General features: G+C 44.1%; 1 protein-coding gene across 3 annotated transcripts in view; it reads left to right on the forward strand.

Moving 5' to 3' along the window:
- Nucleotides 1-13,448, forward strand: part of VAV3 (vav guanine nucleotide exchange factor 3) — a 1,781,337-nt gene that overhangs the window by 1,547,411 nt on the left and 220,478 nt on the right. For all 3 annotated transcript variants that reach the window (XM_069641873.1, XM_069641875.1, XM_069641874.1), the window contains exons 23-24: nt 5,719-5,835; nt 13,209-13,296. In XM_069641873.1, the coding sequence (XP_069497974.1) occupies nt 5,719-5,835; nt 13,209-13,296 (205 nt within the window). The remainder of the gene's footprint in view (nt 1-5,718; nt 5,836-13,208; nt 13,297-13,448) is intronic.

The following is a 13,448-nucleotide window of genomic DNA, read 5'->3' on the forward strand; positions in this document are numbered from 1 at the left end:
TAATGGGGACACTTGTCTTTCAACCTGTTCAGGATCCTTTGTCTTCTCACTCTGACATGGGGTTTTGCATCTCTCACCCCTTCTTGGGATCATTTGGCTTTTCCCCTGCCAGGGGCTTTCTTATTTCTCACACCAAAGTGGTGTATTGGGTCTTTCACCCCGTCCCGGGGTCGCTGCGTTCACCCTGCCAAAGGCATTCTAGTATTTCAACCCACTGTGGGGTTTTGCTGGATCTTCCTGCCTTCCTCCCTGTTCTTAGGAACAGCGGCGTACCTTCTATGTCGTAATGGCGTTTCTCAGAGAAGGCAGTCTCTTCAGCTAATGCAGGAGCACGGGTCAGCCTCTCTGTGTGTTCCCTGTGTCGTTTCTTCCTGTGGACCTCTTTGCGCTGACTTCCTCTTTGGCCAAATTTTCATGGTTTTGTTGGTGCCACGGACTACTAGCGCTGGATATTAGTCTGTCACTTGGGCAGGGGTTCTTCTGTCTGCTCGGTTGTGCCCGTCTGGCTCTAGACAAAACGCGATTAACAGCCTTCCACGGGCTCCTTAGCTGCTCCACACCAGATACCTTCACGTCAGTCTTCTGCTTAGTTCTGCCCTCCAGGATGCTGTCCCCACTTGTGACTCTCACATCCTAGTCTCATTCTTCTCTCTTTGATGTTGTTTATATATCAAGCTGAAAAAAGATTTGTTGTTTAATTGATTCTGTGTTTCTCATACTTTGTGGTGAATACAAGGGCCAGAAACCACCCAGCCATCTTAAAGGTGCAAAAGTACAACTACACTGCTCCATCATCATATAGCCACCAAGCACATGGGTGCTTTCAGTTGAGGGAGGATGAATAAAAAATGTGCTTCTGGGGTTTCCTTGTTCATCAAAGGGGAGTCACCCCAGTGGGATCCTGCTTGACCTGTCATCTATGGGGTGTTAACCTTAGTGGGGTGACCTCCCTATTCCCAAAGGGGGCTCACCCTTGGGGAGAGCAGACGGCATCTCCAGATTCGTCCCAGTGGCCATGGGTTTCTTTGTGTTCACCACCTTCTCTTCCTCATTCCTCTTCCACCTCTCTTCTGATGTAAAGACTACCTCCTCATCAGCAGTATTTCACTCTTTCTCCACATCTCGCCACCTCCTCTTCCGCTTTGATGTCCCACACTGCACCTCTTCACTTCTTTCTGCCTTCTCCGCTGTGACCTCCTTTTTCTGCAATACATGGTGTGAGGGTGAAGAGCGTAGAAGAGTTTCGGTACTTGGGGGTGATTCTGGATAGGAAGTTGAACTGGAATTTGCAGGTGAATGGTGTGGTGGATAAGTGTAAACGTAGCTTGAATTTCTTGCGAGCGGTGTCTGGGAAAGAGTGGGGTGCGCAGCAGAAGTGTTTAAGGGGTTGATTTTGAGTGTGATGGATTTTGGATGTCAGGTGGCAGTGTGTTTCACAGCGAGTCAGAAGTTGCGGTTGGACAGGGTGCAGGCGAGGGCATTGAGGGTGTGTTCGGGTGTGATGAGGTCCTCACTAGTGAATGCGGTTCTGGTGCTTGTGGGGGAGATGCCGTTGGGGTTGAGGAGGGATGCGTTGAATATGAGGTGGTGGGTGAAGTGCAGTGCGAAGAGTGTGGCTCAGCCGGTGCATGCATATTTGAAGTATAATTGGAGGTTTGACTACTATAGGGACCGGTGGAGGAGGAAGGGGGGCACTTTGGGATTTCATATGTGGGAGAAAGGGGTGAAAATGGGGTGTAGGCGAGTTGTTGGCTGTGACGGGTATGGACTTGGTGAGATGGCCGATGTGGATGATGGGGTCTCCAAAGGTGTGTTTAGAGTTGGCGAGTGTGGTGTCAAAGAAGCGAGGTTTGCGGGGTGAGATCAAGGCTTTGGGTCAGGCGTATGTGGCAGGGAAGCAAGGATGCAAGGTGTTCACGGACGGTTCGAAAGATCCTGTGTCTGCGAGAGTGGGTTTGGCGTATTATTTGGAAAACACTGGGGAGTATAAAGTGGGGCGACTGACGAATGATGTGTCTATTTGTACGGCTGAGTTGGTGGCGATTGCATTGGCGATTGATAGGGTGTGCGAGTTGGGGTATGAGAAGGTGGTGGTGTTCTCGGATTCATTGAGTGGGTTGCAGGCGATTATGGCAGGGGATGGTGATAGGAAGGATGTGATTTTGGATATCAGGAGGAAGATTGATCAGTTTGTGCGTGGGGGAATGGATTTGGAGTTGGCGTGGGTCCCAAGTCACAGTGGCATTTTGGGTAATGAGTTGGTGGAGCTGGCGGCGGGTGATGGTATGAGGAGGGGAGCGGTTGATGTGAGGTTGCCTTTGAGTGTGGATGAGGTGAAGGCTGTGATGGTGAGACGGGTCATGGATATGTGGCAGGAGAGGTGGGTGAGGGGGGTGAAGGGCAGGTGGATGTTTGGTGTTCGTGGAAAAGTGTCGGTGAAGGTGGATGCGGGGAGTCTGGAATGGAGGAGGGGGGAGGAGGTGATGCTGAATCGGTTGAGGATAGGGCATGTGGGGCTGAATGACTGTCTGTTTCGAGTGGGGAAGCGTGAGTCGAGGGACTGTGCGGTGAGTGGGGTGCCTGAGACTGTGGGACATTTTTTGCTTAGGTGTGAGAGACATATTGAAGAGAGAGAATTGATAAGGGTTCGGTTGACTGCGCTAGGTGTGTCTGAGCTGAGTGGGAGGACTTTGCTGGGAGGTGACGGGGTGAGAGGCAGGAGCGGGAGCAGTGTGATGTTGGATTTTGTGAGGCAGACGGGGCGGTGGGAGGAGTTGTGAGTTTATGTAAGCTAAATAATGATTGGTGGGTCTGGTGCACATCATCCTCTAGGATGGGGAAGCGCCTGCGTGGGTCCGCCCACGCCTCCGATAATTGAAAGAAAAAAAGAAAAAAGATTTCGGCAAATGTCATGCCCCATTTGCAGAATTATAAAATGCGTTCGCGAAAAAGCTCAACGCCCCGCGCCCACCCCTCATCACTGAGGTATCTCTAACTTATATGTGACATGAGTGACACACAACCGTGATTATTCAATGAATCTAAAGAAGTTTGTTGTAAACAAATGCAAAAACAAGAACCTACTACCTGTTCACTGAATTTAGAATCAGAACTATATTTTGAAACACAATGATTGAAATTATATTTCGTGAGTTCAGGCGTACATTGTGTTAAATGCGTTTTTTTAATGAATTATTGTATGTTCATTCTCTCTGCTGTTACTACAGTATTCATTGCAATGTTATGACTCGTGTGCTTAGTCTTGAAGGAGACCGGCACGCGTGTTGGCACGACTATTAAACATGGGCATGGAGCATCTTCAGTGAAACAAAAAAGCTGTCAAAGAAAAATTCAATTATGCCGACGGCCCTGGATAATTACCTCAATGTTCTTGGGGAACGTGGGAGAACGTTCAACCTTTTGGTGAATATATAAAGCTTGACAGCCCTGTGTTCGCGTGATGGAGGGGGCACACTGATGGCGTCGCAGATTGCTACGTCAGGCAGCAGTGTTGCGAGGCAAACAGCTACGTTTGGTCTTCATCAGCTTGCATAGTGAGCAGTGATGGTGGTCGGGAATGCGAGTTTCAGGATACCCCACTAGAAACGTGTTTCACTAGTTGCAACCTAATTGCTAGTGCTTTGCCGGCTGCGATTCAAGTGGGGTTACCAAGGAGCTGATCGTCCATGTTCTTGGCAGCAGACTCTGATAGCCGAGGAAGTGGACGGCCAATTAAGCAATTAAAATCTTTTTAAATTTTTATTTTGAGGCTATGGATTGAGTTAGATGAGGTTGGTCACGTTATTGAACAATCTAAGCCGAATAATTTTTATGCACGTTGTAGAGGATGAGCAAACCTTAATGGGAAGGGCCAACAGTTTGACCCGAGTAAGCTGTCACTGCACACATCCATCAGTTTAATGGGCCTCGGTCACTGCACAGGTCCATCAGCTTCATGGGCCTCGATTATTGCACACGTCAATCAGTTTCATGGGGCTCTTTAAGGAGGCTCAGACTTACTGCATTTTGAGTAAAGCAGTTGCAGGTATTGGTAGAGCAAGCATGTATAATCTGCAAGGTGTGTTTACTCTTGTCAATACTGGCCCACACAGGAGACTTTGAAGCATCCTATCCAGACTACTGACCTTAGCTACAATGATCATTTTCAGCAACAGTTTCAATCGGAGCGTTACTACCCAGGCAGTTTAGAGGAATCGCATGCTTATGTCTTGTACTATACGTCCTGCTGTGCTAGTCATGCAATATATGGTTCCATGTTAAGATGGTCACTGGTTTTCTAAATCCTTTGTAAGGTGATTAAGGCCATTTTTGCTAGAACATCTACAGCAGCATTGTTTCACTAAATCTGGCTGCTCACTTTATTTCCTCTCTGGTTGTAAACATCATATGTATTGTTATAGAAAGCGTGCAAAGAGGGCAGTCCTGTATGTGTGTTTCATCCCTCTGTTAACTCCCCATTCACTGCGTCGATGCAGGCCCATCCTGCTGAGTTACTCGTGTCTGCAGTATGAATGGTGAATGCAAAATGGAGCATGTTTTCGTTTTCTTTGAATGGGTATTTTCGTGACTGACACAGTGGCATGAAGTGTACTTAATTCTATGTTTGACACTAACGCTTGATATGGTTTTCACTGGTAGCATTTAATGCCAGAGTACATTTTGTGATGGGATTTTGGAAAAATTGGCATTTGATGAGAAAGGTGCAAGTGCTGTATACTCAGAGACGCTGCATGACATTGGAAAGGTCATGGGGGGAGTAAACTGCATTTGAGTGAACGTGTTGTGTGATCTGTTGACGACACCTGGAACCATGTCCTTGCACAAAATGCTCCATATGTCTCTTTGGCGCGTCCATACAGGACTCTGTTGTAGTCGAGGTTGTTAAATGCAAAAGAACGATTGAGTGGGAGCAAGAGTTATGCATCTCTTTCCACAGTCACATCCATCCACTGGTTTATTGTTCACCTTGTGCCCAGATGATGGAACTTGCGTCTCACTTCCCAGTGGCAACCATTTTCTCCTAGTAATTACATGTAGTTGGTTGCCCTTACATAGCAATTTCAAAAACCTGACTTTTACCTTGCTGTCTGCGAAGCGTGTTTTGCAAAAAAACATTGGGTGTTTCCTAAAAAAAACAGATGCATATGTTCCTATTTACTATTGATATTTTGGTTTTAGAACCTTCAATGGGCTGCCTAAGTTGAAACCTAAAATGGAATACAAATAAACTATTCAACTATTAAAAAGGCCAACTTTTTACAAACAGCAATACTATTAAAAGTGGATGTCCCAATTCACAAGGAGTCGTTGATCTGGACAAAACCTAACACATAAACGTTTTCCAGATGTCTGGGTCTCAGAAATATGCATTTCGACTGCCTCCCCTCTATACATTGTGTCTTGCCCACTGGCGGGGGGGGGGGGGCATGAGAATGAGCCCATCCACCTTCGATTAGCGCAATTACTCTTGTTGACAGAAGAGATCATGATCACATTCACAGGTTCTGTTGTCTTTAATCACATCCCTCCACGTGAATGAGAAAAGGTTCCATGAATCCGGTCCACAGCCTTTATCTCCAATTTGAATAGGAGTATTCCGCAATCTTCTAAAATCTTGTGAGATGCAAATGGACTGTATAAAGCATACCTCCTATTTCAACTATTGCATGGCATCTGTGCAACAATTATGTCTTGCAGGTACGCCGGGGCGATGGAGAGGGAGCAGGCTGGGAGTGAACTTCTGAACAGGGACAACGGCACTTACCTCGTGCGGCACAGAGCCAAAGAATCTGCAGAATATGCAATAAGCATCAAGTAAGTAGGGCTGGAATATCATACCGGAAATGTTAATATTCTAATTTATTCTGCTGTTTAGTTTGATAAAGTGAAATTCTTTGACCATCAGCAGAGCCGAGGATGACGTTTTTAAAAGTCTCCTAGAGATTTCACCCGAGTTCTAGAGCGTTTCACATGATCTTCTCCAAGACTTCTTAGAAGAGCACGACCTCTTGCACAGCCATCTGTCAGAATTCTGACCTACACATCGAATGTAGTGCGTGTGAATTAACATGCGAGAAGAAAAACATCCCCGACATGCTCTAATCTCCTTGACCCGCCAGTCAGGTGCAATACAGTATACCTTGATCACTTGTTATGGGCCCCCTGGGTACGTTGGACTAGAAATTCTGTGATCATTCACAACTGATTACGCTGATTTGGGCTTATGTGAGTTGAAGTCAATACATCTGCAGGGCCACTTAACACACAACCATGCACTAGACCAGCAGACCCGTGTCAATCATTGGTGTGATTGTACATGTAGAACAAGAATGTATTTGAAAATGAAACACGCACAAGACAATACTGGTGTCATTTATGCCAACATGTCAGAGATTTCAACAGAACTCCCCAGAGATCCTCTCTGACCCTCCTGCTGTTCTACTGTTCAACTTGCATTTACACTCACTAGTGCACTTGCCTAATCTTCACAGCTTCCATACTAAACTTGGGAAAACTATCCTCTGATCCATCTGTGATTGGGAGGCATCCTGGTGGATGACAATGATATCTCTTACTATCTGAACAATAATCACCACTAGAGAAGATGGAGCTGCATTTGCCTGAGCAGTACATAAACAGAGGTGCCACAGCAATATTAAATCACTACCTTTCTCATGGCAACAACCGCTGGACCAGGGTCCGAAATGTAGACATCCTCTTTGACTCGGGAATAACTGTGGTGAACGGTTATAATTTGCACACAAATACTGTTGTGATTTATTTTGGCAAGTTTTTTATTTTTAAATTGTCAGAATAAAATATCTTTAATATATATAGTTGTGAGATTAGCAACACTTTTCAGGAAAACCAATACATTGCTGAATGTTTAGTCAATGCTCTTCAGTTCTCAGAATGTAATGTCAGGCTTCTTTTTTTGTGTCAATGTCTTTTGTATGATTTGGTGCTTTAACTGTTTCCCAGAATCCAGCAGCAGGCATTTATTTATTTCACAATGTGGCGTTAAGGCCCCGTTCCAAGGGCATGAACGCGCTCGGGTCATTAATGTGGGCTCTTGGTTGTTGCCCCCCAGCCCCTGTTCCAGGCCTTGGAATGGGAGCTTAAGGCCAATAGCACCCCAGGCTACCAAAGCAGTAACCTGGAGTGCTAAAAAGTAATTTCCTTCGTTTAATGGGACGCACACAGCGTCCCGTTGAAGGAGGAAAAAAACTTTTCCAAGATGGCCACCATGAAAAGGGAAGCTGGCCTTCACAAGGAGCCCCTTTTCCTTTTCCATGTTGGCCTGCAGCAGCGGAGAGGAAGTAGCATGGCGGCGGGGAGTGCTGCTGCATCAGAAATAAGGTAAGTGGGGGGGGGGGTGGGAAAATAAAAAGGGACAGAGAGTAGGGGGGAAAATGGTGGCGGGGGAGCCGGCCGTCAGGTGAGATGGAATGCGGGCTTGCACCAGCAGTTCAAGCCCACGTTCCTAGCCACCTGATTGGCAGGCTCCCCCCACCAGAGTGGTAATGTCATTTTGAGTCTTTGGCACTTAGTCAATGATTCCTAGCATGCTTTGTGTGAGCTTTCTTTATCTCACAATGGGCCTCATTACGAGCATGGCAGGAGCCGTCCTCATAACACCGAATCCGCCGACTGACTTCCCGGTGCCACCAGGCCATTACAAGTCCTGGCAGAGCAGGAAGTCAGGCAGCAGATTCTGTAAGTCCACATTACCGTGGAGTACCTTAGGACCCCATCGAAATGGGTTCACGGAATCATCTGCACCATTATTAACGGTGCCGGTGCTTCCTTAACAATTCAGCCTACTGGGGCAGTTGTGCCTGGCAGCCCAGAAGGCAGAGTTGGAGTGTGGTTGTCCGGAAAGGGTGCCAGTACGGTGCGACCGACACTCTTATTTCCAGACCGCCACACATGGAATGAGGCCCAATGTTTTTTGGATGTGCTGGGACTTTCACTACATTTCCCAGAAGGTAGCGTCAGCACTCTTTTTCTGTTGCAATGTTTTTCTGGGTGTATATTTTGTAGGATTTAGCTTTAGGGCTCGTTGGCGATCTCATTATCTCAAAATGCATTATGGGAATTTTTGTACTTTCACCATATTTTCCAGAATGCAACGTCAGACTTAATTCATGCACTGTTACCTTTTAGGGTCTTTCTTTCACTCAGCAGTAGCCCCCTACTCACTTTCTTTCTATGCCTCACAAACAGTCTCCCAGCATCTGTTGCCTTGCTTACAATTTGCAGCTCCTCTCGTAGCAAGCAAGCTGTTGCTTGTGCCAGAAGCAAGACGCGTCTCCTCAGTTGGCCCTCTCAAGGACTTCCTGCAGCACCTCTAATTTCCAATACTATCTTCTGGGCCCTCAATGAATATCTTAACAGTGGTGCATGGGTCTCTCTATTCTCCTGGACTTTCTGCTGATTTCCCAGTGCTGACTCCAGGATTCAGAACCCCTGATGCAGCCAATGTTCTCTCATATTCAATTCCACCATGGTTCAGCCTACCCAAGATCTGCAAGCCTCTTCTTTTGATTTTTTTTTTATTGAGGTATGGTTTAGAATTATCAAACCTTTCACAAACAGTAAAGACAATATGAACACAAATAAAAACAATTCTTACGTTCAAGGGTCGGGAAGGCGTTCAAACGAAAGCATATATAGAGATTATGGGCCTCATTACGAGTCCGGCGGTAACCCAGCATTATTAGTTAAACAGAATATCAATATGTAAGAGTATATGAAGAAGATTGGTCTGGCAATGTCCTGCCGCGCTTGCAATTGGCAGAGGGAGAATAGAATGATGGTGGTAAGAGATAGTGCAGGCTCTATTACAGAGTACTCCTTACGAATTAAGGCCATGTTAGCGTCCTAGTACACTATGCCAAATATGATATCTTTTCAGAGAGTTCTATGTTTGGCTACCTGAATCGTTTAACTCTCTAACAATTGAAATGACATTCAGTGAATCGGCTTCATCGTCATCCTATAGTTTGGAAGGGAAAACTATGGCAATGAAAAGCCTCCCAAATGGAAAAGCAGCAGGTATAGATTAGATCCCTTTGGACGTTTGCAAGGAGTTCTGCAAGAACTCGGCCTCATTCATTTTTAAGTTATTACATATATATTTTCTGGGCAGATTCCTGCAACGTAATGAAACTTCTATGTAACAATATTTCCCAAAACAAATTAAAGACCCTCCAAACCGCCCCTCAAATTGTCCAAGCTCTACAATGAATGCCATTAGTAAAATATGTCCTAAAACATTACCAATCAGACTATTCACGCTATTAATTACCTTAGTAGCTGTAGACCAGCAAGTTTTAAAACAACATTTTTTAACTGATGATGATGCCAGAGTTACTTTCAATTCACACACAGCATATCCAGAAATAGACACATTGGGGCCTCATTACGAGTCCGGCGGTAGATGTGCCGGTAAAACAGACCCATAATGAATTACCGGCACCGGACTTGCCGGAATTACCGGGGCACTACCGCCCCGGTAGTCCGTTAAATCCGGCATCAGCAATTATGTAAATCCCTAATGGGGACCGCAGAAACACCAGCCCCATGTCGTAATGGTGCCAGTGCTTCCCTGCATCTCTGCGGGCGGGTGCCGCTCTGCCTGCCAGGTCAGACCTGGCGGGCAGGACGGCACCCGCCCACAGAACTCGTAGCTTGCCGGTCTGGAAAACGGTGCTGGTACTGTTCTACCGCCACTGTTAATTCCGGAACAGCAAACTTGTAATGAGGACCATCTACAGAATTAATTTCCCTTCCAGGCTATCAACTCAATGAGTCGAAATCAGAAATTATGAACTGGAATATCAACAAAATGTCAGACAATACGGCAGAAACAGTGGATTCTCTTAGAGCGCAATTATGTAGCAAAGTTGTACAAAGTGTATGAATATTTCCTGCCTAATTAAAGACCTTATAACCCTGGCTAAGTACTGGGGGTTCGCTATCTTTCTCCATATTGGGCTAGATTGAACGCCGTAAGAGGACAATTCTTCACACGTTTCTATATAGCTGCAGGATTATGCCACTCTAGCTACCAATTGCGCAGCTTCACACAGCATACGCTATTATTACTGGTTGTGTATGGGGAAGCTTTACCCCAAGGTGACGGCGCTAGAAATGATGATGTCTGGAGTATCCTGAAGGAGGGCCTGTTATTCCAGATCCTCTCAATTTTAAATGGACAACATTAGCAAGCAGATTAAAGATGTTTGATTTATCAGAGAACCCCATGTTAAAGTCACTTTGAATCACTTAGTCAAGAGACTGCACTATGTTTAAGCTTAAACATACATGACACAGACTCCCTTTTATCTCATTGCAAATGTATTGAAGGAATCGGATGTGAATGGTGAAACTTCTATATATACACCCACGTATCAACAGCCATATAGCGTATCATATAGCGTATCAACAGCCATATAGCGTTTTATGTGGGATTAAGGACTTCCCAAACGATTCCTTGTTTAGGTCAAACGGTGTTGAGTGCTCATTGGCATGTGCAATGCTGGTCAACTTATTCAAGGTATTCATTTTTTATGTTGGAAATGTTCAGTCACAATTTCAGCTGTACCAGATTTCGATCTATAAATATTGATAAACATGAAGCTCCACAGTACTTATTTGGAGAAACCTTACACATCGATTGTTTGTTCGTTACATAGATTATTTATGGTGGGGTGTGTATCTCTGCATTACTACCTTTTTAATTGATGTACAGGTGGAACTTGGCACAGCATCCACGAAAATGGGCAGATGTTTTCCCAGGCATTAGAGCCGATATCGAGCCACTTTCATAAAGTCATTGAGATCGAGAGTGTGACATCTAACGTTTAAATACATGTTGCAGCATTGTAAACTGTATGTGCTTAATGAGGTCAGTTATAACAAAAGAAATGTATAACAAAACAAGTGCTGTTTCAATAATAACCCACCAGGGTTCAAAATAGAGACGTTATTAAAACATGATTTGTGTTAATGACCAGTACATAATAACATTTAATTCACACAACATATGATTAACAACAATACAGATCCCAAACGCATTACAAGCAATTAATGCAGAAAAATAGTGATAGTGTCTAAAACGATAGTTCATACAACAACCACTGGGAGAACTGACTCCTAAACAATGAAAACCTAAAACAAAAAAGAGCACAGTTGGAATATCTACCTAAATGCACATGTTCAACCTAAATGCATATGTATACATCAATTATGATTGATTTACACATGTGCATATAGGTTGATATTCCAAAAGTGCTGTTTCTTCATTGTTTAGGATTCACGTTGATGTTACAGCTGTGTAGTTCTCCCAGTGTTGATTGTTTGTTGTTATCATATGTTTTGTGAATTAAATGTTGTCTTGTACTGGTCATTAACACAAATCATGTTTTAATACCTTTCCTATTTTGAACTCCTAGTGGGTTGCTATTGAAACAGCACTGTTTTTGTTATAATATTATTAAGTGGCCATCTAGTAGGCTGTTTCAACTCCTTCCATGTTGGTGTTTACCCGTATAATTGATCACACTTCATTATGCAGAATGCTCGATCGCCAGCACCTTTCCATGCCATTAATAGAAACTTTCCGGATGGTGAAATGATGCAGAACAGATTTTAAAGTCCAGAGAACAGAGATTCTGATTGGCAATAGAGCAGATCCATAACACTTTGTTATCTGGACGTTAAGCCCTGTTTTCTGGTTCGTCCACTACTTAGAATGTGTTATATGCCATCATGTGTTGCCAGGCATCAATGTAATCCCCCTGACGCCCCATCCCTCGCCCCTGTCGGGTGCTTCATAACCTGAAACATTAACACATGGTCCCCAAATTGATCAACTACTTGCCCCAGATGTGTGTGCAGATCTAACGTGTATGGCTGTGACCCAACGGTTGCTGGTGTTACATTTGCCTGCGGTTGTCACATGAATACATGGAATTTTGAATAAACCATTATTTCTGGATGAAGAATCGCTAATTTGTTATGGTTTATGTGATAACCACGTCCTGGAATACTTGTTTTTTACTTAGCCTATAATGTTGGCATGCTCGTTGAAAAACAAGTCAGCCGCCCTCAATGTCTGGGTGGCTTAATGGGTTGATTCTGCAGTGTGCAATCAAGAATACTCGCCTCCCCTCTGGCTGGAGTGTGCCATAGGATGCTTTCACATGCGTGTATATCAGGGTGGGGAACGTACTCCTTAGTATGCCTTGAGGAAAGTGTCTGATTGTGTGCTCTGCAACTATTGAACTTGTGCTCATGAACGATAGCAAATTACTTCATTTCGATCAAAATGGTTGGAGATGCACTTGAGAGTCTTAATGTGTATTTTAACATGAACAAACAATCAAGATGAACCGTGCATGTAGGTTTACATTAATTCACAAATATTCACACTCAAGATGAACCGTGCCTCTAGGTTTAAATTGATTCACAAATATTCACACTCAAGATGAACCGTGCCTGTAGGTTTAAATTGATTCACAAATATTCACACTCAAGATGAACCGTGCATGTTGGTTTACATTGATTCACACATATTCACACTCAAGATGAACCGTGCATGTTGGTTTAAATTGATTCACAAATATTCACACTCAAGATGAACCGTGCCTGTAGGTTTAAATTGATTCACAAATATTCACACTCAAGATGAACCGTGCATGTTGGTTTACATTGATTCACACATATTCACACTCAAGATGAACCGTGCATGTTGGTTTAAATTGATTCACAAATATTCACACTCAAGATGAACCGTGCATGTTGGTTTACATTGATTCACAAATATTCACACTCAAGATGAACCGTGCATGTAGGTTTACATTGATTCACAAATATTCACACTCAAGATGGACCCTGCATGTTGGTTTAGATTGATTCACAAATATTCTTACTGACTTTTAAGTATGTCTTTTACATGAAACCCCCTCTAAGCCGTAGATGGTCGGCGTGGTCTTAATAAGTCTGCATTCATTGTAAGACTTTCATGGACACATGCTTTAGCTGCCAAGGATGCGGTGGCCTTCGTAAACGTTGTCTTAAGAATGAATTCATGAGTTGTGGTTTGGGGATGCCTGCAAGAAACGTTTGATCCTTGATGATTAAAGCAACAATTGCCTTCATTAGATATTTATTGCCCCCAGGTACAACAGTTATGTGAAGCACATCAAGATTTTAACGAGAGATGGCTCTTTCCACATTGCCGAAAATAGGAAGTTTAAAAGTTTAATGGTAAGCATTCCTTTTCTTTTAGATAAGTACTCCTCACTGAAATGCTATTTGTTTAAGCACGCTTAGTGTCTCGCCACTGAAAGCACAAACACACTGCTGACCTTATACGAGAATTTAAAAGATGTACATTTTATCGCAGTGACTTTTTTAAA

This window comes from Ambystoma mexicanum, chromosome 1q (assembly GCF_040938575.1).
Source record: "Ambystoma mexicanum isolate Mex_15411 chromosome 1q, UKY_AmexF1_1, whole genome shotgun sequence".
Classification (NCBI taxonomy): domain Eukaryota; kingdom Metazoa; phylum Chordata; class Amphibia; order Caudata; family Ambystomatidae; genus Ambystoma; species Ambystoma mexicanum.